The sequence below is a fragment of the Osmerus mordax genome, chromosome 14 (genome assembly GCF_038355195.1).
Source record: "Osmerus mordax isolate fOsmMor3 chromosome 14, fOsmMor3.pri, whole genome shotgun sequence".
NCBI classification, from domain to species: Eukaryota; Metazoa; Chordata; class Actinopteri; order Osmeriformes; family Osmeridae; genus Osmerus; species Osmerus mordax.
The window spans coordinates 5,918,926-5,943,769 of NC_090063.1; the positions used below are offsets into that span (position 1 = coordinate 5,918,926).

General features: G+C 47.6%; 1 protein-coding gene across 2 annotated transcripts in view; it reads left to right on the plus strand.

Moving 5' to 3' along the window:
* Positions 1-791: 791 nt before the first annotated feature.
* Positions 792-24,844, plus strand: part of znf462 (zinc finger protein 462) — a 31,449-nt gene continuing 7,396 nt past the window's right edge. Inside the window, exons 1-6 of one of the 2 annotated variants that reach the window (XM_067250045.1) lie at positions 792-906; positions 14,809-15,114; positions 15,324-20,509; positions 20,718-20,852; positions 22,558-22,961; positions 23,967-24,085. In XM_067250045.1, the coding sequence (XP_067106146.1) occupies positions 14,847-15,114; positions 15,324-20,509; positions 20,718-20,852; positions 22,558-22,961; positions 23,967-24,085 (6,112 nt within the window). In that variant the 5' untranslated portion in view covers positions 792-906; positions 14,809-14,846. The remainder of the gene's footprint in view (positions 907-14,808; positions 15,115-15,323; positions 20,510-20,717; positions 20,853-22,557; positions 22,962-23,966; positions 24,086-24,844) is intronic. The other variant, XM_067250046.1, reaches the window with a different exon arrangement.

Here is a 24,844-nt window from a genome sequence, read left to right on the forward strand (position 1 = left end):
TCCTTCCCTCTCTCCTTCTCCTAACCTCCTCCCCCTATCCCCTCCCCTTTCTCCTCTGCTTTAGATGCACCAAGACGGCTTCCTTCTCTTTTGTCCTGGGCTGCTGTCTTTGTTCTTGAGCTTGTGGACCAGAGGCAGTGACACAGTGGTAGCACAGCGGTTGGTCAGAACCGCAAGTCTATCATAACATGGAGCTCCTTGGGTATAGCCTAGCTTAGCCTAGCCTATCGTCATCAGTTGAAGTCATTTGAGTTCATCAGTGCTTATAATACATCAATAAGACACACACGTGAGAGCAAATCACATTTGACAGCTCCCTCATTTAATTTTTTATATTAGCCTAGTTTGTCTGTCGATCTGTCTAACAGCTTGTCTGTCTTTCTGTCTGGTATGTTTTTCTGTTTGGTATGTCACTCAGCATCAGGACCAAAGCCGAGTCCATAGCATAGTGAACTGCAGTTAACCCCGATAACGTCGGGGGCGTTTGGATAGGTTACTGTATAGTTTTATTCTCTTACAGTACATGCACGTCTATCTGTTAAGGACGGCCATTGAGACGCTTGCTGGGTCGTGTTGTTAATGTGCCTACATGAAGGATGTTCTGCTTCCAGGATACACACGTTGACCATCCTGATGCCGTGTCGTCTCATCGAAAACTCTTGTGCACCCTCTGGTGCTTGCTAGTCTCCCAAACTTCTTTGTGTAGCCTGCTTTGCAGATTGTCTTCCTTGACTGTGTGGTTGCTCATTATTCAGAGACAGACGGATCTCAGGTCATCTGCAGCTGCAGCAAAGCAGAAGCAGGAAAGATGGCGATCATCCACTACTAGACCGGGTACACGCATGAAATACTGGACAGGACAACTTTTGGGAAGATCGCTTCTTCTGGAGAAGACGTAGCCTACCTGTGAGTTTTACCGTAATTTCCTCATTGTGAAGATCACGGCTTAGGGGTTTCGATATCTACGAGAACGTCGTTGTGCTAGATGGAATTTGGAGAGCGCCTCGTGAGTGACCTGGAAAGAGCTTATCCCCTTGCCTTAGTTTAGGAGCTGCCGTGGTGACTCGTGCGAGTATAAGCGTCGCGGGCACCCGTGTAGTCAAAGTCGACTGGGTCTTCTCGCGACCCAACAGTATTCTACCAAGCTTCCATTCGCGTAGCTACAGTATCTGTCGCTTCTTTAATTCTTCAAAGTACCCAGAAGGAAGCGGTTACATGGTTAGAAGGTTGTGTGTGTAGCCAGTCTTGGAACCAGGGTGAGTTTATTCTAGCGTGTCTGGTCAGGGAATTAACGTCTGTCCTTCTGCCGTGTTGTTGTGGGTTGCTGTGGCTCCAAAGAGAGAAGCCATTGCACGGATTGCTCTGCACTCCCCAGCCAGCGCTGAGGGAGCTGAGCCTCCATTAGCGACAGCCTGGCTGGCATCGCCTCTGGTCCACGTCCAGACACCCACTAAAAAGCCATGTCCAGCGTGCGCTCCCAACGGCTTCCCTCAATTAAAACCGTATATCCTTGGATTTAATGGTGTTCTCCGTGTGATCGGACCTATCTCGGTGGATGGAGATACAATTCATTTCAGTTCTACTTTATTTTTTGGTGTATGGTTGATTCTGTACGTCTGTTCGTCCTGGCTGTTTTGGATGCGTATTGCTGTCAGTGCTCTCAAGTCAGGTATGTCATTGTGGGGCTTCACCATAAAATGGAGGAAGGCAGATGAGGCTCCTAGGAGAGCCTGAAGTCAGACTGGAGTCCTCACGCCAGAACAAAGGTGGACTCTCGTCATTCCGAATATCAGACGGCTTATCTTGGATTAGTTTGAAAGTCTACATGGACGAGTGGCTTTCAAAGCGTGGTTAGTTATTTTTGTGGTGTAGATTCTTTATGAAAATACGGTGGAGGTGACGGCCTAAATGTCATCAAATGATTCTTTGATCTAGCACTTTTCAATAATATAATATTGCAACTAATTAAAAAAACTTTTTCGTGGGATTTTGTTGTTGGTCTAACGCTGCAGGATGTGGTTGGTTCTCAGTGGACAATAATGTTGCTTTGAGGGTTGGACTTATGAATGAGATGGGAATCTTAATGCTGAATAATGCAGTATTTTAGCCCTCTGGTCAGTTGTGTTGAACAAAGTGCTTCACACACTACCAACTCTGTGAGAAGCGAACTGTTGCAAGAAGTTCCTCATGAAGTTATTGAGATATTATTGAGTTTCTCCACCGAAGTTTATCATGTTCAATTATTATTCGAGATTTAGAATCAAAGGGGTCTTTATGTGGAGGTCAAACGTTTTTTGAAAGATTGTAATGATAATTTCAGCCTTCAAATTTGATGATTTGTTTACTTTTAGGGTACATTTAAAACTGTTACACATTATTTATGACATGACTGACAGGCCTACTTTAATAGCTTACATGTTCCAACAATTTTTGATTGATTACAGTATTTAGGTTGATTACAAACAAGCGTCTTTTGATGAATCCATAAAATTAGTAAAGAGTGAAGAATATACTGGATAGGCTAAACACTTGAGTGTTGAATAGTAAAATTAAATAACAAGCACATTTACGTAATGATGAATCTGATATCTGTAGAAGTGTGGTCCATCTAGAGGCATATCAGTGAGGAAACAGAGGTGTGTGTATGTGAGTGTGTGTAAGTGCGTGGCTCTGCAGTTCCTCCAACCACTGTGAAATCTTGCTGACAAGGAGACTGAGCTAGACACACTCTGACTGCGACAACTGTGGCTGGGAGCAATAGGAGGAGGAGGTGGTGGAGGAGGAGTGATCAAAATGGTGGCTGGAGCTCCTTATCTCCTGTCAGGACAAACAGGTTCTCAGAACGAATCCGCTGCAGAGAACCTTGAGGTGGTCTCATTCCACCAGAGGAATGACGCCCTTAGATGCCTCCTCAGCTTCAGCTCAGCTTCGCTACAGATGTCATCTTCAAATGTCTACACTTCATAGTTCCCCGACCTCCATTATGGATGGGACTTATTTAGATATCATGCTACTTGGTAGATGTGTTATAGCGTGGTAATAGTACAGTAATTCATAGGGTGGGTTAACCCAATGTATTTTCATCCAATGTTTTTTCTGGGAGGTTCTAGCTCACATGCATTCCACATGACTAGTCAAGTGCAGGGCCAGGGTCAAAGGTCGTTTCTAGTTCAGTTTCTCCAGTGTGTGGCATGGGGGATACTATCCAGCAATATGATGAAGGAATGGATCCCAGTTACCCTTTTAAACAATAAAGAACTTCAGGTGTTTACAATTAAGTCGAACAGAGCAGAGGAGAAACAACCCAGGTCAGAGAAGCTAGATGCAAGACCATAGCACAGATATGACAGCTCTCTAACTGTAAGAGTGACCAAATATTTGTACACTCTTGTAGAAACAGGACCAGAAAACTCTCTCCTAATGGTACTAGATGACATTTACCTTATGAATAAATATTGATAGTAGATCTTTCATTCATGTTTGAATATCATAAATGGAAACAGCTTGGATGCTTTGTAAAAAATATGACATAACAGGGTTTTTGGAAGGTATTTGAGGATTACATCAAGAGGAATCCATTTTGAATTTAGGGCGGTAGGGGGTTGGGATTAGACAACTAGAAAGATATGTGAGTTTACTGATGTTTGGATGGGGAGGAAGTGGTTATGAAGCTCTCTCACACACATATAGTACACACACACACAAGCACACACACACACACACAGAAGTGCACTACTCTGCACTTCACTGCTGCTCTGGAAGTGTACCTTAGGCTGTAGTAGACATGGCTGGAGGAACACACAAAAGACAATTGCAATGCTCCAGTGAGCACTTTCTGGACATGGTGCATGGGCTCCTTAGATGTAGCCTCTACTGGTACACACACATAGACACTACAGCCCTATTTTAGGCAAGTTCTTTATGTCAATATTGGGTGGCTGCTAGGCTGCCTAGCTACTCTGTCCACCATTCTTCTGTTGTTTTGCTGCAGCCATATATTTGCACTCTTGAGGTAATGCTATTATAGTTTAACTTAAGGTGATAATGCAAGGTGATCAAAGAGACTCATTGTAGGGAGGAAAAAGGGGATCTGTCTTGTTGAAGGGACTTTCTAGTTCTGGTTTTTGGTCTATTGCCAAGATCCATCATGGTGGCAATGTCTCTCTCACTCTCTCATTGACTTTCTCTCTCTGTCTTCATGAGCTGGCCTTCATATATCCTGGGCCTTATCAAAGCAAATTAGTTGTGTTTTTTGTGGTTGAAAAAAAAAGTCTGTTAATTAGCTATATTAGATGTTCCCACAAAGTTGTCTTTCTGGAGATCTTATCTGTCTTATCAGTCTGATCCATACTCCTTCTTCCACTCAACCCAACCCTGGTCTGGATTCTCTGAACCTGCTCAATGGGCCGCCAGGCCACTGGAAAAAAAAAAAAACGGATTCTTCGGAGACGCCCGTTCCTTGGTCTAGTCTGGTGGCTATGGACAAGGCCTTCATTGAGCAGGAACAGGAGTGGTGTTGTGGCAGGACTCTCCACAGGCCTGGCCTCAGAGGCACACAGAGCTGTCCAAGGACCATTAAATATTTAAGGGCTTGGAAAGGAGGTCTCGCTGGCTGTAAGTTAATATTGATGGGTCTCATCTTTCCATCACAGACTTGTTGTATGGACTGTATTGCCTCAAAAGGTTTTGGTCAGAAACGAACCTGGTAAACCATAGGGATGTCGCGAGCTTACGCTCAGTTTCACTACATGCCACATGAAACTGAGAGTGAGATTGGAAGATCAGTGTGATATGAGGTTCTTGCCTCTCTGAAGGGGTGCCCAAATACAACGCGTATCAAAGTATAATAAAATCAGCTTTGTAAAGTTGTTAGGCTTAAAGTCTGAATATTAAATTACTTTTCTTTCTTTTTTTTACCAGTGTGTAAGAGCAGACCCAAGGTGTTTCTCTCTCTCTCTCTCTCTCTCTCTCTCTCTCTCTCTCTCTCTCTCTCTCTCTCTCTCTCTCTCTCTCTCTCTCTTTCTTACTCTCTGTCTTTTACTCGCTCTCTCCTTCCCTCTGTGACCTGTCCAAGCCCTCCAGTCCAGCTTGTAACCCCAGCCTCTCTGAAACTATAGTCTCTGCTAGGTCAGGGAAGCTGGAAAGACAGTAATTCGTTGTCTTCTGGCAACAATCCAAAGGACGTCATTATGACAAATCTGCTCTATTCCTACCCATGAGCTAGCTGTCATACAGAGTTTATCCTCTTAAATTGGTTCAGTCCAAATGCAGGCCTGTGATAAAAGGTGTGTTTGGGATTTTTTCTACAACTTCTGACCTATATCTGGAGTGAATGGGGAAGCTTGGTTTGAATGAGCTGTTATGCCTGTGTGAGTCCAGCAGTATAGGAACCCTAGTGTAGTTAGCACACATGTTGAATATGTTTTGGGTTTCTCCCCCTAGGTCTGGTCAAATCTGACCAAACCAATGGCCAATTGGGTTTGCAAAAACCAGGAAATGGGGACCTAACAGAGATGGCGTGTAGAATGTACAGCTAATTGTTCTAATTGTCTTTGTGGAAAAGCACTTCCTGGTCTCTCTCCGAGACCTGTCCTTTGCAACATTGCAGGTTTCTGTAGCTTCAGTCAATAGGCCTTGACCCAGCATTTGACCCGCACTGGGGGAATCCACATTTGAACCATTCTGTCTGAAGGTATGTTGTTATCTGGATTTGACTTCACAGATTAATACTGTGCCAACTCCTTGCCAGGCTACAGTTAGGGTCTCTCTGGACCAGAATACAGTAGAACACAAACAAGAGTAGAATAGAATAAAGTCCTTGTGTGATCACCTGTTACTATAGAAACACCAAAGAGTCTTTTTCTCTGGGTTTCTTCTCAGCTCAGGGGAGGGTGAGCCTCAGGAGAAATCCAAATACCTCCATTCGTCATTTTTTTTTCCATCCATAAAATAAAATTGTAAAAATAATCTTGCCCAAGGCTTGCAATTAATTTGTGCACTTAATCATTTTTTGGGATGGCATATTTAATTAACCTTGTTGCTGAGACTCCTTCCTGAGGACTCCTTCCTGTGTCTATCAGAAATAGAACCAGTGGATGTAGTGATGGTGGCTTAAGACAATGTTCTTGTAAGACTGTCATTGGATTATCAGAAGGTCCTTTTGGTCCTATGTTAAGTATTTTGTCTTGGTGAGTGGAAGATTAGTTTGCTGTTCCCTGCTGTGTATTACCTCACACAGAGAACCAGAAAATGCAGGAAGTGTACCTAGAGCATGTGATCACCACCAACAGCAGATAGGTGTTTGTTTTGGGTTTTGGCTTCAAAGCCTAGCATGGTTTCTTCAAAACCACGGCTAAACCTGTGCTGTGAGTTCCTCCCAGGCAGCCTGAGCAGCAACTCCATATTAGGACACATGTTCTTTAGATCTTTCTAGAACGTCAGCTGCAGCACAGAAGACAGAAGAGAGGCCTGGCGGCCATCCGTCCACAGAAACCATCTCACTTCTGCTTTCCCTGGCAGCTATGACAGCAGGGGAACCAGAAAGGAAACAGGCCCAGCTAGCAAGCAAGGTCTGCTGCTTTTAAGCTAAACAGTCCCATCTGTGTAACCAGATAGCAGAGTAGCCAGGCTATCAGGGTAGGGAGGGGGACCGGGGGACGGGAGTGCCCAGTCTCTCTCAGACCTTGAGGATCACAAAATGGTGGATGACCATGCCGATGATCCTCCTGACTGTGTGTCACTGTCCTCTCTTCTTCCTCTGGCTGCTGCTCTGTGTCTGTGTTGCACTGGCCTAGCTTCTGCTGCGATGCAGAAGATAATTCTGTCAGCTCAGTGAGAGAGAGAGAGATAGAGAGAGAGAGAGAGCAGTCAAGTGAGGTGACTTTGCTGAAACAGGTTGAGCAATGCTGTGACGAGTAGACAGTGAACCCTCTCCCTGAATTTCAGGTTTCCAAATCTTATCTAACCTTGAAAGTCCTACCAAGCCCAAAACCAAAGGGAGTTTTCTGTTGTTTTTTTTTTTAAATTTGATTTCTGTCAGTTGGTTTTGTTGCCAGAAGCTGAATTCATGTTTGACTTGAAGGCCATGTCAAAGTAATCTTCTTTTTTTTTTTACCAAGGAGCTTCCTGAAAAGATCACTGAATATTCAGTGTTGTATGCCTTAACGACATATAGAACCTGCGTGAGAGTCCTGCAAAGGCGTCACCCTCAGTTTCACCATGACAACATGCTGTAGATGAAAGCACAGGCGTGTCACTGGAGGAGCTCTCTTCCTGGTCTGCTCCTCTGTTGCCTCCTTGTGCAAGAGGCCGTTGCTCTCGAGTGCTCTGTGTCACAACAGAGCTCTCCTGTTTTTGAAGGAGTAGGAACAATCAGAGCTTTCTGAAATACACAAACGCTCCCCTCGAAGCACGGTTGCCTGTCCTGGGCCATGACACTGCTTTTGATTTGGTGCTGGAACGAGCAGTTAGCAGGAAGTTCTCTTTGATGGAGGAAGGAGACGGTTGTATCTGGTCTGGTCTTGTTGCCAGGTCTGTTAAGAGACGTGGTGGGGGTGGGGAAGAGATATTAAGTATTAAAGGCTGCCTGGGTAATGTCAGGTAACCATCTGCCACAGGGCTGACACGAGCACAGCCTGACCTTGCAGTATGGATTCCCAGACATCAAATAGCAAATTATCATCTCTTCCCCAGGATTAGCATAGTGTAGCTACTACAGACGCTACTGCTTCACACACTAATGGTATTTTTTTTTTTTAAGTCAAGTCTGGCTTCAAGCTCTCCGTCAGCAGGACACTTTGAGGTTCAAAGATCAAAATCCTCTCTCTCTCCCCCTCTCCCTCTCTTTCTTTCTCTCGCTGTGTCTTTATTGTCCTGTGCTGTTCAGGTGAGACAGACGTGAACCTCAACAGTTAGAATAAAAAATAACATATAACATCAAGAAATGAATGTGCTCTCAGTGTAACAGTGTTTCCCCACAAGCTTGCTGAAAGGAAGCCACATGCAGCACCATGTTGTATCAGAGAGCACATTCACATGAAACCTGCTGGACTCATTTTCCCAGAATGCCTTGTGGTTACTGTGGTGCGCTGGTTCCTTTTCCTGTTTACCTCCTCAGCCTGTCACTAGTGAAGGTCAGACAGGCAGACAGAAGAGAGGAGCTGCTGCTGGTTTCAGCGCCTTCAGCAGACTGCTCTGTGAGAAGCTCCATGCTAGTTGGTTAATGGTTGACCTAGTTTGCCAGGCCATATGCTTCCTGAAACAGAGTTGATGCCAAATAAAAGCCCTGTTTTTTTGTGTGGTGGAGAAGATTACTGCTGTCTGATTTTTAGACACTGTTTCTTCAGGGGTTCCTGTAGTATGTAATTATAATGTTGTACTTTGTACATGTCTTGCTGTGAGAGGATTAGTGAGACTGTAAGGTTGAAACATTGGTAAGTGGTTAAAAACACATCACCATGGTGACAAGGCAACTGTTGCCTTGGATAGTCTCTACATGTTCTTGTGTAGTATCCCACTATTGTTGTTTTTTCTAGTTTTGACTGTTTATATTTTAGCGTGAGACACCAAAATGTCATAGATTGCCGTGAAGGTCAAGTTGGAGTGTCACCTTTTGTGACAAAACACAAGTCCGTTTTTGCAGTTTGTCTAAATGAGTCATGTGAAGTGAGTCAAAAGTATCTGAAATGTCTGTGAAATCCCTTCATCATCGTCCAATGTCCCGTCTCTCAGCGGTAGATGCCCAAATGTTTTGGTAAGGTAGTTTTATGGAACATGCTATTGATCCTTCCATATTTAGAAAAGCCCCGGCCATTGATCTGTCAGGTGGAATCGATATCAGCTCTTATGTATTGGGACTTCTTCCAATGAGCAGTGTCAAATGATAATTTCATCATCCTCATTTGAGGAAGTGTTATCTGTCATCAGTGTGATGACCAGGAGTTAATCGTATCCACAGTCTTTAGTACACTCTATTATTATAGAACAGTTATCTTCAATAGGCCGACATGGTTTATGAGAAGCACTCTTCAGAGAAGGTATTTGTTTACCATGGGTATGGTTTGCATCAATAAATAAGCCATTATGATTTCAATGTTCATCGTTCGGTTCCTCTTAAGAACAGGGTGGCCAAAAAGGGAGGGGGGGGGGGGGGTTGGGGGAGGGTCAACCATGCCTCTACTGTTGTTGGCGCAGTACCTGTCAGCGTGTCCCTGAGAGACGCAGAGAGGACAGTGGAGAATGTGCCTGTCAGTCAGTCCTCGGGAGGAAGGTCAGAGAGGTCACAGTCTGACAAGCTCTCTCCCTATGAACCAGACAGCCGCCCTAAACCAGACAGACTGACACAGATAGAAACTCCACTGCCAGCCAGCTAACCGTGGGTTTCAACTGCAGATGGTTATTTTGGTTAGCTTGCATTTAGCTTTGTGTGCACCATGGGGGCACCATTCCTAATTTGAACCCTAAATAACTCCCAAAGCGTGCGTCAGGAGATTCTTCTGAGGACCTTTTTGGGTTGGGAAGCCTGGTAACATATCAAGCACTCCACACCGTGATAAGTGATTTGGGAGGTCTTCTATCTTAGATGTCTCTCAGTATTCGTTTCATTGTATTTTGTGTGTGCGTATGAACACGTGTCTGTTCATGTGTGTATTCATGCAGCTTTTTATGCGTGTGTCCTATAGCTTCCAGAATATGAACATACTACACACACAGCTTTAATCGTCATAAAGTTGAGACTGGAGCACCGATGGAAGAGTTCGACAGGAGTCATAAAAGAGAGGCACACCTCTAATGGAACACAGTGAGTGGAGCAGTCCAAAAGATGTCACACGTTGTCACTACACAGTTACCTGTTGCCCCTGGATCTGTTTTTATGCTAGATTGGGCCAGTCCGCTGTAGCTTACAGAGACCTGCCCTCTCACCTCAGAGGCTGCTTGGACACACATCGCAGAGACCTGGTGTTAGCCAAGGCAGAGCTGTCACTGAGGCCCTATGCTGCTTTGTACCTAAATAGCTGAATTTCTGAAACGTAACGCTGCTTCCTGTCAATATGACCTTTCATGTGATGGTATTGTTAGCTATTGTGACGCCCTTGACAGACAAATCAGACAGATGTTTTCAGGTCCCAGGTGAGTGACGGAACCCTATCTGATGTTTTCAGACAGCACATATTTAGAAACTTCTAACTAATAGTTCTCATGGCTCAGCAGTAGCTAATACTCCTTGCATAGTGTTGTACCAGTTGAACAAGCAACATTGCCTCAAGGTGAAACGATTGTCTGGACCAAGCTAGTAGCTCTAGTCCAGCTGAAGCTCTCTGGTCTGGAACTAGCTAGCATCTAAAGGGTTGCTGAAGCACTCTATGTTGCCTGTGAGCTTGTCAACAGCCAGGTGTATTCTTCAAACCCTGCTTCCTGCAATCATAACACATTCTTGCTGTGCATAGTTCGCTTGCATTCCCCACACTCATGTGTTGATATTCTGGTAACATTCAGGGGTTAAACCCTTTATGGGGAGTCAGATGGCTGAGCGGTTAGGGAATCGGGCTATTAATCAAAAGGTTGCTGGTTCGATTCTTGCCTTGCAAAATGATGTTGTGTCCTTGGGCAAGGCACTTCACCCTACTTGCCTCAGGGGAATGTTCCTGTATTTACTGTAAGTCGCTCTGGATAAGAGCGTCTGCTAAATGACTAAATGTAAACCTGAAGTGAATTTCATCATCATGTATGGTAGCTCTCTTTCACAGGAGAACAGGAGGGTTTGGAACACTAACATTACCAGGTAGACTGTTGTCATGGTTTCCTAGTTTTCAGGAAGTGTGTTCAGAGAACGTTGTTTATAAGTCAACATGGTATACAGTCCTCAGGCACGCTTGGTTCAACCCTTGCCAAGAGCATGTTTTGATGAGCAATAAGAATACAGTAAGCCATTATATACAATGTATCGACCATGGACCAAAATAAGTACCTCAAAACAATATTCAACACCAACTTTAGAAGTAGACACCATGTACATTAACAGGGTGCAGGAATGTGAGATGCGTGTGATTGTCAGTGTTGACAGAAAGGAAGTGGCTGAAAAGGAGAGGATGGAACGTCCATCTTGATCTCCTGCTACTTTATCTTCTGTTTGTGCAAGAGGCCGGCATTCTCTAGACACGCTGACGCAACCTATCCTCTCTTCCTCAAGAGACAATAGGATCTTTCTCCTCCCTCTCTTCCCCCCTCTCTCTTTCTCTCTCTGTCTCCATCTGCCTGTAGAGGCGTCCCTGTCAGTTGAGAGTCTAAACTTTGGCTTTGAGCTCCTTTTGTGCTTGTTTTCTAAACCCCATTGTGTGAAACAAGGAATAATGTATTGATTTGTTTCCTGAGGTGCCGTTTCTCTCTTTCTTTCTATCTATCTAATCAATTTATGTTATCTCAACCACAATCGTTTTTAAAATGAGGCCGGCGTATTTCAATCAATCAGTCATTAATAATTGAGGATGCTGCATATTTACAAGACAGGGATATGTGTCTGTTATCAGATCAATCATTGACTTGTTGTCTATCATGGTCGCATAATGTAGCCTAATCTGCCGGCTGGCCTCGCTCCTCTGTCTACTGTATGAGATGGTGGCCCAGTGGTTAAGGACAAAACCTCTGTACACCTAATCAGCTTAATGCTGGCTTATTCAAAGGCCCTCTTTCAGAGCAAGCAGCTGCTGTCGGGCAGTTTGAGTAGAGGGTGTGACTGCTGGCAGCGATCGCCGATGCAGAGAGACCGGTTGGTGATTAACAAATGTCAGTAGACTTTGGAATCTGGGGAGCCCAGTCAGATGGCTTTGTCCTCTGTGCTCTGGGGAAGGTCTCCCAGGTGGCTGGGTCATGCTGCCATGCTTTCCCTCTGTCCTCCCTCCCTTCCTCCTCTCTCTCCCCTCAGTCTCCCCCTCCTAGCTCCTGCTCCCCTCCTCGTCCACCCCTCAGCCCAAGGCTGCAGATGTTTTTTGAGCTCTGAAAAAAAAAAAAAAAGGTTCCGACATGCTTTGCATTTTTAGACCCCCTTGTGGAGCTTAGCTGACGGTTCCCAAAATGTAGGCTATTTATTTCACTCCTGGCTTTGAAGAAGTCGTCAGATAGCTAGCCTGGTGTCACTCAGACCTTCTCAAAATGTTTCAGTATTCCTTTTGAATGCTGTGGGAGATAATGTCCCTCAGAAATGAAGGGTCTTCGCTCCAGCTAGGCAGGCAGGCTGGCAAGTGTGTGAGGTGTTTTCTGCTGAGCTATGCGGGCAGAGGGCTTGGGCGCAGTGCATCTGGCAGATAGATTTCTGTCAGCAGCTCTCCAGTGACAGGGCTGCAGGCTGTAGCAGCAGGAGGAGGAGGAGTAGGAGGAGGATCAGATCGTGGGTCCATGTTGTGCACTGGCTGAACACCTAAGCGCACATAGCTGCCTCCTAAAATGGCTGCCCTTGAAGCTCAGAGGATCTGCAGGGCTCAGAGGCTGTCGGAGCCCTGGCCGCCCAGCTGATGAAAGCACTGCACTGTCTCACACAGCCACTGCTCTTCATGCCTGGCACCGCAACAGCTATTCCACACACATACAAGAAGACAGACAGACACCAAGGGAGATTGGCTGGATGCTTGTGCTGTTCGCCAGAGTTCTGTTCCATCCAAGGTTTTTTTTCTCCCCTTTCCGTATACCAAGGATCCTCTTGGTATCCATGTCAAGGAACATGGCCTTGGAGGGTAACTTTGTTCCGATCTCCGGTGTGCTGCCAAATGTGACCTGGGTGGGGCCTCTCATGAAGCTGTAACCTGACCCTGAATAACAAAGAGCTCCCTGGCCAGGCTGTCCTGCTCAGGCACACAGTGGCAGTGTCTGTTCTGATGCACCTTGGCTGGATGGCTAGGTGGTCGGCTGGCTGGCTGGCTGGTCCGATTGTCAGCAGGATGACTAGTTAGATTACTGCTTGGCTGTTTGGTGAGATGGTTGGTTGGCAGACTGGTAAAATGTTTAGATTGTGGCCTGGTTTGCTGGCTGAGGGTTAGATGGCTGGCTGGCAGTTTTTATTGTATTTTTTGAATGTTATTTTCAAGTATTTTGTAACTCTTTCTGTTGCCAAGGTGAGAAGGCTCGTCCTTCGTTCCTCTGGTTTGTTGGCTGTAAATGTGAGTATTTCAGGACAGCGTGAGGCACAAACGCAGGAGTGTCATATGTAAACACAAAACTGGGGGGAATCTTTCCTCTGCTCCCAGGGATGTTGGTTGATTGTGAGGCACATTTGATTACAGTTGTGCGGTAGTTCTCATCTTACTATTTTTGTCACATGACTGAAAACATGAAATATCACCTCTCATCTTACAAAAAAATAAAAAAATAGTTTTCCCGACTAAACCAAATGATTAAACAGAACAATGCACATATCAAATGGCTATACTGTTGCTAGTGTTGAGCATTAATCCGCTTTGAATACAGGCTAAATATTCATGTCCTTGCCTGACCACCTGTGGCAAGAAGATGGAATATTTGTACATTTTGTTTTTTTCTTTGCTGTATTACTGATTTCATTTAGTCTCTAGAAAGTGCTCATCAAGCCATGGCCTGTTGGAATACAGATTAGTTTGGCTACATTTTAATGGGGAATGTGCCTCTGTGTGTCACGGCTCAAAGAAAATGGACTTGAGAGGAAGAAAAAAAATACTTGATGAAAAATCTGTCACAGTGACACACCGTTGTGTATTTCCTCAATACTAATCGCTAGCTCTGGCGGTTTCATTAGCACCCTGAAATATGTATTTTCCCTTCACTGACACTAGGAATGTAGGCTGTGATGGCTGATTAAGATTGGCAGCAGTTTTGGTATTCTGAAAGCCCAAGCCTCAGCTCCATGCATGCATTGATCTGTTGAACAGTCCTATTTAAGAGAACATTTGAGGAAAGTAAGGACTAACACATTTAGGCTGTGTGTTACCACAAAGTGAAATACAGTAACTCCCATAGGGCTAGTCGCTCTAGAATGAATGTTTGACTCACAACAATAAAGAGCAGTGTGGCAAAAGCCTACATAGCAGGCCTCCCATTTGAAACAAATAGAAAATATTACAAATTGACAGTCAGTTGGTGTAACTAAGGAGCAGTTGGTTTAGAATGTTTTGTAAGTTCATAGTTCACATCAACTGTGAAGAAGCAGTTGTCATTGGCCACTCTATCAGCTGCGTTTGCATGGCAACCCCACCACACCCAAACCGCAGGCTAGCTCAGGCAAAGCCTCATCTCCCTCGGTGGATTCTTTCAATCTTATTTGATAGGGCTTGATGCCATCAGATGAGGCAGGATGATGTAAATACGAGGCTGGGCTCTGGTGTGCTGCTGGGCTGCAGCTGTGGCTTATCCCAAGGTAATAAACAGGGAACAAATCAAGCTGTAATCCCTCCTCGGCCCTCGCCATTGTTCTTGGAACCATCACAACAGAAAAAAAAGAAAAGGAAAGGAGATCTTCTTAGAGTTCTGAGTAATATTGGCATCTGTAGAATTCTCTGTACTGGCCGTGACAGGTTTTGTGATATCTTTTGGACCTGTCTTGGGTTAATGGGGTCAGATACTTAAATCTCAGTAAAAATTGCAGTGGACTGAACTTGAAGTTAAAAGTGAAATTGAAATGATCAAAATTCCACCGTAACGTACTTTTGCTGGCCTTTAGGTTAGTAGGTTAAGACAGGGCACGTTATTAATATTTGATGGACAGGTTTGAATTCTGCCTTGTCCATAAGAAGACCCTTCTGCCAGAGCGCTGGTTTCCTTGCTAACTTTCTCTCCTCTTCTCTGCAGGTCTCCCTGATTCTCCAGGGACTGGAGTCCGCTCAGCGATGGAGGAGCTGCAGTGTGATGGCTGTGATTTCCGGGCCGAGTCCCACGACGACCTGAAGACCCACATCCAGGAAGTACACACAGCCTTCCTGCAGCCTACTGATGTGGGGGATAATGGGAGTCCAGAACAGTCCAGGTCAGACTCCCTGAACTCCCCCAACCAGAAGGAGGACGAGGAGGAGGAAGAAGAGGAGGATGTAGAGGAGGTTGAGGAAGAGGATACTTTGGCTTTGGACAAAGAATATGAACCTCAAAAAACAGAGAAGGGTAAATACATATTGTATGCACTGTTTAAAGTGTGTAATTGAGCACTGAAACATAGTGATTTATGCTAATTGGGGACTACACAGAGACACAGTCAAAACCATTCATACAAACACACAAATACATGCAAATACACAAAGACACACACACACAATATAGAATTAATAGAAACCATGATAAAAACTGATTGGTCATTTTGTTTTGTTTTCCAGAATCGGGACACCAAAAACCCATACCAACAGCTAATTCCTTGATTCCATTTTTCCAGTGCAAATTCTGTGTCCGTTACTTCAGATCAAAATCCTTCCTGACAGCCCACACCAGAAAGGTGCACGGCGTTGTTGAGGGCGACAGGGACTCCCAAGCCCCAGAGCCGCCATGTTTTAGCATCATAACACACAATGACCTTTCCATGGTCTACTCCTGCCAGTATTGCACGTACAAATCTCCTCGCAAAGCCAGGATCCTGAAACACCAAAGGATGCATCATAAGGAGGAGCACCCGGAGTCTCCCGAAGACCTGGACGAATCCTGCTCGGTCACAATGAAGTCTAAGACAACCTTTTGCTGTGAGTGGTGTGACTACCAGGCTCTGAGCAGGGACCGCTGGACAGACCACGTCATGGACAAACACAGTGACATGGTGAAGATTGTCTCCACCATTCAGCAATCAGAGGGGGAGGGAAGTGCAGGGTCCTCTAAGTCGGATTCGCCCTCCTCTCCCAGAAGCCCGCCCTGCTCCGACATGGCCACCAATGGCGCAAGTGGAAATGACAGCTCCTCAGCTGTCACCCCTCTCAAGATGGTGGCCGGCATTTCTGCGTTTCAGTATTCGCAGATCCAGGCAGTAGTCCCCAATAGCACAGGGTCCTCCATCCTCTCTGAAAGGTCCACCTTCGCCGTGTCAGACATCTCCAGCTCGGCCATAGACTTGGACACCAGCATGCTCAACGAGGATGACTCTGGAGGGAGCAGCTCTGGGGATGACCTGGAAGACATGGATGACCTCAGTGACCCCTCTGCAGGGGATTCAGTTAAGCAGCTTCTGTCTGAAGAGGATAACAAGATGCTGGAGACAAAAGGGATCCCATTCAGACGCTACATGAACAGGTTCCAGTGCCCCTTCTGCTCCTTCCTCACCATGCATCGAAGAAGCATCTCCCGCCACATTGAGAACATACACCTGTCTGGGAAGACCACCGTGTATAAGTGTGACGAGTGCCCCTTCATCTGCACCAGCCCCCTGAAGCTAGGTACCCACAAGCAGAGTCATTGCTCCTCTGACTGGGACACCATGGACCTGACCAGCGAAAGCCCCGACCCACAAAACGACACCTCGGACCCTGTGAATGGGGGGAGCATAGCTACTAAGATCAATGGGAAAAAGTCTAGTGTGGTCCATGATGCCAACCAGCAGAACCCTCACCAATGCACCCTCTGTAGCTTCTCCACCACCACTCTGAAAGGGCTACGGGTCCATCAGCAACACAAACACTCCTACTGTGACGACGTGGACGTCCAGCCCACCAGCCTGGACCCTTCCCCCGACGAGCCGGCAGACCCAGACGTGGACCCGCCACCAAGCTTTGTACAGAAAACGCAAACCTCAATCCTGGGATTATCCTCTAAGAAGACGCTCACAGGGAAAACGGCAAGGAAGTCCATCAACGATCTACCGCTGGATCTGTCTCCGGTCAAGAAGAGGACCAGAATAGACGAGATAGCCAACAACCTCCAGAGTAAAATCAGCCAGAGCCAACAAGACATGGTCATCAACCTGGAGGACATGGAGGAGGATGATGGGGCAGCAGAGAATCATGCTGACGGAGATAAAGAAGACAATGACCATGAAGGCAAACACCACATATACAACTCCCAAACCGTTTACGAGCCAACTGCCACCCGAGTGACGGGCAGAGTAGGAAAAAGGAAAAGTCACCCCAAGTCTAAACTGAGCACCAGAAGCCTCCCCGTTGCGCTTACTATGTCTGATGAGGAGGACAACAACCCTAAAGACATCCAGGACCACAGCAGCCAGGACAGCCGAGACACCTTTCAAGAGACCCTGGAGTTCACCGAGGAGACGGGGACGACACGCTTTTACTGCAAACACTGTGACTACCACAACAAGTCAGCTCGCAGTGTCAGCACACACTACCAGAGGATGCACCCCTACATCAAGTTTAGCTTCAGATACATCCTCGACCCTGAGGATCAGAGTGCTGTCTTCCGATGCCTGGAGTGCTACATAGAATACAACAACTACAACGACCTCCACCAGCACTACATGGATCACCACCCCGAGGCCAGCAATGTGCTGAACTTCAACCAGCCAGACCTGATCTACATGTGTCGCTTCTGCTCATACACCAGTCCCAACGTCAGGAGCCTGATGCCCCACTACCAAAGAATGCATCCCACGGTGAAGATCAACAACGCCATGATCTTCTCCAGCTACGTGGTCGAGCAGCCGCACAAGAGTGCCGAGTCGCAAACTCTGAGGGAAATCCTGAACTCTGGACCCAAGAGCCTCTCCTCGCCTTCCTCCACTCCCCGCTCTTCGACCAGCCCCGCTCTGAAGAACGCCTCCAAGACACCGGAGTCGAGCTCAGAGGCCGAGCTCCTCAAGGAGGCAATGGGCGGTAACGTGGTAGTCTACGATTGTGAAGTGTGCTCGTTTGCCAGCCCCAATATGCACTCTGTTCTGGTGCACTACCAGAAGAAACACCCGGAACAGAAGGCTTCGTATTTTCGTATACAGAAAACGATGAGGGTGATCTCTGTTGATAGGCCTCAGCCGGCCACTAACTCCTCCTTCAATGTCAGCATAGCCTCACCTTCAAAATCGACCTCCTCCCCGTTTGGTTCAGATGATGAAGTATACTACTGTAAACATTGTGTCTATAGTAACCGGTCAGTAGTGGGCGTACTGGTTCACTATCAAAAGAGACACCCAGAGATTAAGGTGACAGCAAAGTATATTAAACATGCTTCACCTACCCCGGGTCTGATGAAGTTAATGGATGAGTTACAGATTGCCCCTCCCAAGCATTTCCTAAAACAGATCAACAACAACGGACATGATGGGACCTCACACTCCAGATTGGGTGCGGAGAAAGGAGAGGCCGAGATGCTATTCTTCTGCCAGCACTGTGACTACGGGAACCGCACTGTCAAAGGAGTTCTCATCCACTACCAGAAGAAGCACCGGGACACCAAGGCCAATGCTGACCTGGTCCGCCGTCACACGGCAGTGGTTCGCAGTCAGCGTGAGCGGGCCCAGATGGTCCAGTCTGGCAGCACTCCCGCTGCAACGCCCACCCCGACCGATCCCGAAACGTCCGGAAGCCTCCGCTCCCTGAAGTGCAAACACTGCTCCTACTCCTCGCCGTACGTCTACGCTCTCAAGAAGCACCTGAAGAAGGATCACCCTACCGTGAAGGCCACCGCTATGACCATCCTACACTGGGCCTACCAGGACGGTATCCTCGAGGCAGGCTACCACTGTGAGTGGTGCATCTACTCCCACGCCGAGCCCAACGGCCTGCTCCTGCATTACCAGAGACGGCACCCGGAGCACAACGTGGACTACACCTACATGGCCAGCAAGCTGTGGGCCGGCCCGGACTCCACTGCTGCCCAAGCCGGAGTGAACCAAGAGTCGAAGCACTACCGCTGCAGAGATTGTGCCTTTGAGGCCTGCTCCATCTGGGACATCACCAACCACTACCAGGCTGTTCACCCCTGGGCCATAAAGACTGACGAGTCGATACTACTGGATATCATCAAGACCAATAGGTCACCCGACAAACAGCACCAGCCAATCACCAAGGGACATGCGACCACTTTTGTTTATCAGACGCTTCAGGAAGACGGGGCGTTGGATATCAGCACAACGCCTCAAGACCTTCATCAACACCAGCACCAACCCCACCCTCGTCTTTCCAGCATCTCTAACAACCCGTACCAGTGCACGGTATGTTTGTCCGAGTACAACAGCCTACATGGGCTGCTGACTCACTATGGGAAGAAACACCCCGGAATGAAGGTGAAAGCAGCCGACTTTGCTCAGGAGGCGGACATCAACCCCAGTTCCGTCTACAAGTGCCGTCATTGTCCGTATGTGAACTCTCGAATCCATGGGGTCCTCACTCATTACCAGAAGAGGCACCCGCTGGTGAAGGTCACCGCCGAGGACTTTGCCGACGACATAGAGCACATCAAAGACGTCAGTGAAGGGGACGACAAGTGTAAAACCCAAAGGCAGGGTTACGGGGCGTACAGGTGCAAAATGTGTCCCTACACACATGGAACCCTGGAAAAACTGAAGATCCACTACGAGAAATATCACAATCAGCCAGCCTCAGACATGTTCACTCCCTCTCTCCCAAACTTCTCAGCCAACAGGGAGGAGCCTGTGGCCGAATGCAGTGCTACCAGCGTAACGGGGGTGTCTGACGTCCAGGAGATCAGTGACTATGACTTGGCACTGTCCCAGTTCCCTATCAACAAGACAGAGAAGCACGCCATCTTTAAGTGCCAGCTCTGCAAGTACTTCTGCTCTACCCGCAAAGGCATCGCCAGACACTACCGCATCAAACACAACAACGTCCGGGCTCAGCCCGAAGGCAAGAACAACGTATTCAAGTGCGCTTTGTGCTCCTACACCAACCCCATCCGCAAAGGCCTGGCAGCACACTACCAGAAACGCCATGACATTGACGCATACTATACTCACTGCCTGGCCGCCTCCAAGACCATGGGAGACAAGCCCAGCAAAGTGGTTCTGCCTGTGTCATCAGACGGGGATGGCGTAGAGCTGAACGATGACCTACGGTTGGCTGTGGAGAGGAGGAAGTGCTCGCTCTGTGGCTTCCAGGCATTCAGCAGGAAGAGCATCGTGTCGCACTACATCAAACGCCACCCGGGGGTCTTTCCCAAGAAACAGCACTCCAGCAAGCTGGGACGCTATTTCACGGTCATCTACGCCAAAGAACCAGAGAAGGTCCACGCCGTCGGAGAGGATGAAAAAGAAGGAGTGATGGAGGTCCAGCCGGAACTCATGCCTGAAGAAGAAGCGGAATGGCTGCCGTTTAAATGCCTAAAGTGCTTCAGGCAATCCTTCAGTACCACCGAGCTGCTTTCTGAACATTACAATGACCACCACGGCAAGGATCTGAAGAGGGACTTTGTGATCCAGGCTGTTCTTGAGGAGGATGGGGCAGAGCTCTATCAGTGTGCCCACTGTGAGATGAAGTTCCTGGGTCTGATGGACCTCGGGAAACACCTGATGAACCACAATGAGGAGTTCCAGAAGAGGGCTATGAGGCAGGAGAGACGGAGGCAGCTCCTCAGCAAGCAGAAGGCTGCAGAGCCGCCTGAGGCCAAGCCTGAGAAGGTGAGAAGAGATGAAAACACAGTAGATACTGTACCTCCATCTGGTTTTACTGCTCAGGGTGATTCAGATGTACTTCACATGCATTTACCCTTCATAGTGTTACTAGTGGTCACCAGCTCAAGCGATCAAAGGAAGATTTCATTCTCATTTGTCCGTTCAATAAAATCCTGCTTACTTTTTCCCCCTCTCATGTCCCTGCTCTCTTTAGGACAATCCCTTAAACAAGGCCCCTATAGGATTCAGGTGTAACTTCTGTGTGGAGGTGCATCCCACCTTGAGGGCCATCTGCAACCACCTGAGGAAGCATGTGCAGTACGGGGAGGTCAAGGAGGGCCACGTCAAGGTCAGAGCACATATCTTTGTTCTTGTACTTAAGTTTGCTTATCCAACCGGGGGGGGGGGTCAATTACAGAGATCCACTCTTCGACAGTATTTGAAAGTAAAAGAGGTGCACTTGATTTGCCTCAATGTCTGCCCTTTTTTTCCTCAAAGAGTGAGATGCATCAAGTGCACCCCAAGTCTGTGTTTATCCTCATTCTGTTGATTGAAAAACGCAAGTCTGCCAGCTCTGCTGAGTTCATATTCTCGACCCATAAGTGCTATTACATGATTTAGTGTCTCGGATTTATATTTAGCTACCATGTTTAAGTTTGGCCTCTGCAGGGGGGGGGGGGGGGGTTCTCCTGAGTCGACCTCTTGAGGTTTTATTCCATGACTCATTTTAGACACGCTGGACAGACAGACGGATTAGTGAGGATGTCCTGTTCCAGACATTGCAGCTAAAGCTGCTTTATAAAGGAGTAGGCCTCCACAAAGTTCCTTTCTTCTATGACTACTTTGTTCTCCGTTCTCACTGGTTCTCTCTCTGGACTCCCACCCCGCCACCTACTGCAGGCTCCTCTGCTTTGTGCAGAGGTCTGTTTTACTGGCCTACGGTTCTGTTTCCATTTGCGTTTACTGCTGGTGGAGGCCCTCGAGTGGGTAGACAGTATGTCAACTTCCCACTGGGAGAAAACAAGTGAGGTAGTTCTATGGTGGGGTGGACAGGCTGGGCCGTGGTATGCGGTGACTTACGGAGCTTGGGGGCCTGGGAGGGCGGGGGGGAGTGAGGGAGTGGGTTGAGCATGAGGGGAGGTGGAGGGGAGCAGAAGAAAAGGGAGAAGCTATATAGGTTTGAGGGAAGTGTGTTGGTAAACGTTTGGACATTGGTATTCAGAGGAGGCTGCCAGGGACTTGGCAGTAGGACGCAGGCCAGAGGACTGGGAGCAATCCAAATGAAGGCCTTGGATTGTAGGCCAGTCAGGGCCTTTCTTAGGTTGCACTGGAGATGGCATGAAGGGAGGAGGGAGAGGCGAGGAAGGAAAGAGAACATGAAATAAAGAGAAAGTGTGCGGCGGGAGGGGAAAGGGAAAGAGGGGGAGAACAGATTGAAAGTAAAGGACATGTCCATGACTGGAGATCAGATAACTGAAACCGCTTCTGAAAAATGGAGCAGTCGTCCATAAAACTGCTCATTCACTGCAGTACGTTGTTGTCCTGTTTTCTTTAGCAGTTAGCATTTTGTCATGAAGGACCTGCAGTGTTCTTGCATCTGTGCTTGTATTCCTGCAAATGTGTGAGACAGTCAGGCCGGCAGACAGACACACCGACAGACAGACAGAAAGAAAGACAGGCAGACAGAAAGGCTGCCAGGCTCTGAGTTTGTCTTATTTATGAGGCTGTGAAGGTTAGGGTTAGGTCCTGCTGCAAGAGCCTCTCTGCTTCCTGTGGTCCATAAAAAGGCAGGCTGGCTCTCTGGATAAAGTGCTCTGAGCCTCCCCAGGATCACGGAAACAGAGGCATATAGCAGGGTGAGGGCATAGAGGGGGCAGGAGCTTGGAAAGGCAGGGCTATAAAGGAGGCAGAAAGAGGGCAGTGAGACTGGAAGGGCTTTGAGGGGGCGGGTGCAGAGCCATGGAGGGAGCAGAGCCAGGGAAGGGTTTTAAGGTAACAACAGGGCAACATGTCAGAAATGACTTTCTCCTAATCATTTCACTTCCTCTTAACAGCAGGAAGTGACAGAGGTGCCGTTGTCCCTCGCGCCAGAGGTCCTGACCAATGGGGATTTGGGGGAGGAGGACGAGGTATCTGCCGTGGAGATGGGCTCCATGGACATGAGCATGACAGCCATGGTCCCCGTCGCCGGTGGTGGGCCTGTTGCCATGGAGACGGCGGAGGAGGAGGAGGAGGCGGCACCGGTGTCGATGCTGGCGGGTGTAGCGACGCCCCCCGCTGGCCAGGGAAGGGAGAGGCTGGTGGCGGGGGGGCACCCCTGCTCGCAGTGCGACCGGGTGTTCATGTCCATGCAGGGGCTGCGCTCCCACGAGAGGAGCCACTCGGCCATGGCTCTCTTCTCCCGGGAGGACAAGTACAGCTGCCAGTACTGCCAGTTCGCCTCGCCCTTCAGACACAAGTAAGCAGAGACAGACAGATAAACAGACAGACGGACCCACATGACAAGTGACTGACGACATGCGTAGTGTGACAGAATGGTAGCTCCGTGCTCGGGTCCACAGAGCAGGACTTCTGTGACTCAGGGTCCACGGCTGTATGTTTAGAGCCGGTAGTTTGTTTGCGTTGGAGCTAAGTCAAGACTCAGAGTACACATGGACATGCCTTGTGAATTGATGCAACTTAATGCTCAGGTGTTCCAAGGTCTTGGCACTAAGCAGTGGTGTTAACAACGCTGTGTGTTCAATTGGTTTCCTAACTAAATCACATCAATTAATTTCTGATTAAGACTAAGCTTTAGTGTAGACTCCAGGGAATGTTGATAGAATGATTTGTTTTCTCCGAATTGGAAACCGAGAGGCGGGAGGAAAAGGAGAGAATGAGAAAGAGAGACAGTGAGAGTGGTAGAGACAGGATGAGGTAAATGGACAGAGGACCTCATCTCTGCAGGTCCCTGGTGTAATCCTGACTACTGCATGTGCCCTGACCCAGAAAGCCAAGCGTTCCCATGACACCCTGAGTCTGCAGATGAATACACTGCCTCGCTCCACCGGCACAGCTCACCAGGGGCTTCTGGGTAGATGAGTTCACATCCAGACCAGTGTAGGCAGACAGAAAGTACCTGACTAGAGAGTGACTGGGACTGCGATGATGGAGTTATCACAGTAAACAGTTTGGGGCTCTCGATTCCCAGGGCTCATTTACGAATCATCAGATAAGTTCCAGAGTAAATGTGTGAATTCTGTGTGTATACTCTACCCTTTTTCTCTTTGCTTTGTGCTTCTGTTCTTCTTCCGTTCCTCATCTTGCTCTCTTGCCTCTACATTTGTCCCCCCCCCCCCCCTCTCTCTCTCTCTCTCTCTCTCTCTCTCTTTCTCTCTCTCTATCTATCTCTCTCTCTCTCTCTCCCTATCTCTCTACACGTTGTACACACACTAACCAACTCTCGCCCTGCCCGTCTCTCCAGCCTGGACAGGCACGTGCAGTCTCACCATGGTCACCACAAGCCGTTCAGATGCAAGCTCTGTCCCTTTAAATCAGCGTACCTGAGCCGCCTCAAGAGCCACCTGCACAAAGCCCATGCAGGTACGACACAACGCCGCTCTCCCTCCTCACAGCAAGCTCAGCTAGCACCAGACCTGGGTTATCAGTATTATCTTTTGTTGCCTGCCAAGTACTTTCAGGTGAGCTTGATTTAGCTTGCCCACTGCCCAGCGCAATGGAACCTTTGGAATAGTATCAAAAGTACACCGCTTGTCCATCTGGCATGCTGCAGGAGCTGAATCAAGCGCCTTCGTAAACAAATATTTTTTTCACCCATGTCTGATAAGCAGTGGCCAATGTGGATTTCAAGGAGAGGTGGTTGGTAAACTCACTGTTGTGATATAGAAGTTTGAGTTGACTAGATTTCCTGTTATATATTTTGGATCATGGGGAGCGCTAAGGGAATATCTAAAACTCAGACAGGCTTTTAGTAGACGACTCAGTCTCAGTGTGAGCTCATTTGTCTTCTTAGAGATATTTTGTGTTTAGAAGGAACCAGACAGCAAAAATTGATTCCTTGGGGGCAGTGATGCACTTTTTTATTTAATTTTTTAAGGCATAGACTAGAGAGTCAATCATAAGAAAGGACAATGCAGGAGGACCATTTAAAAACCTGTCAAGAATACTATCTCTGTCCTGGTTTGAGAGCAGAAGAAAAATGATTCAGATCCAACAATTACCTCAGATAATCGACTCCACCAGAATCCATTTGCCATTTGATTACGTCTCGAAGGAAAATGGGCCTGCATTGTCTGCTGCTCTATGTCCCCCCTCCCACACATTTTCATTGTCAAAACATCA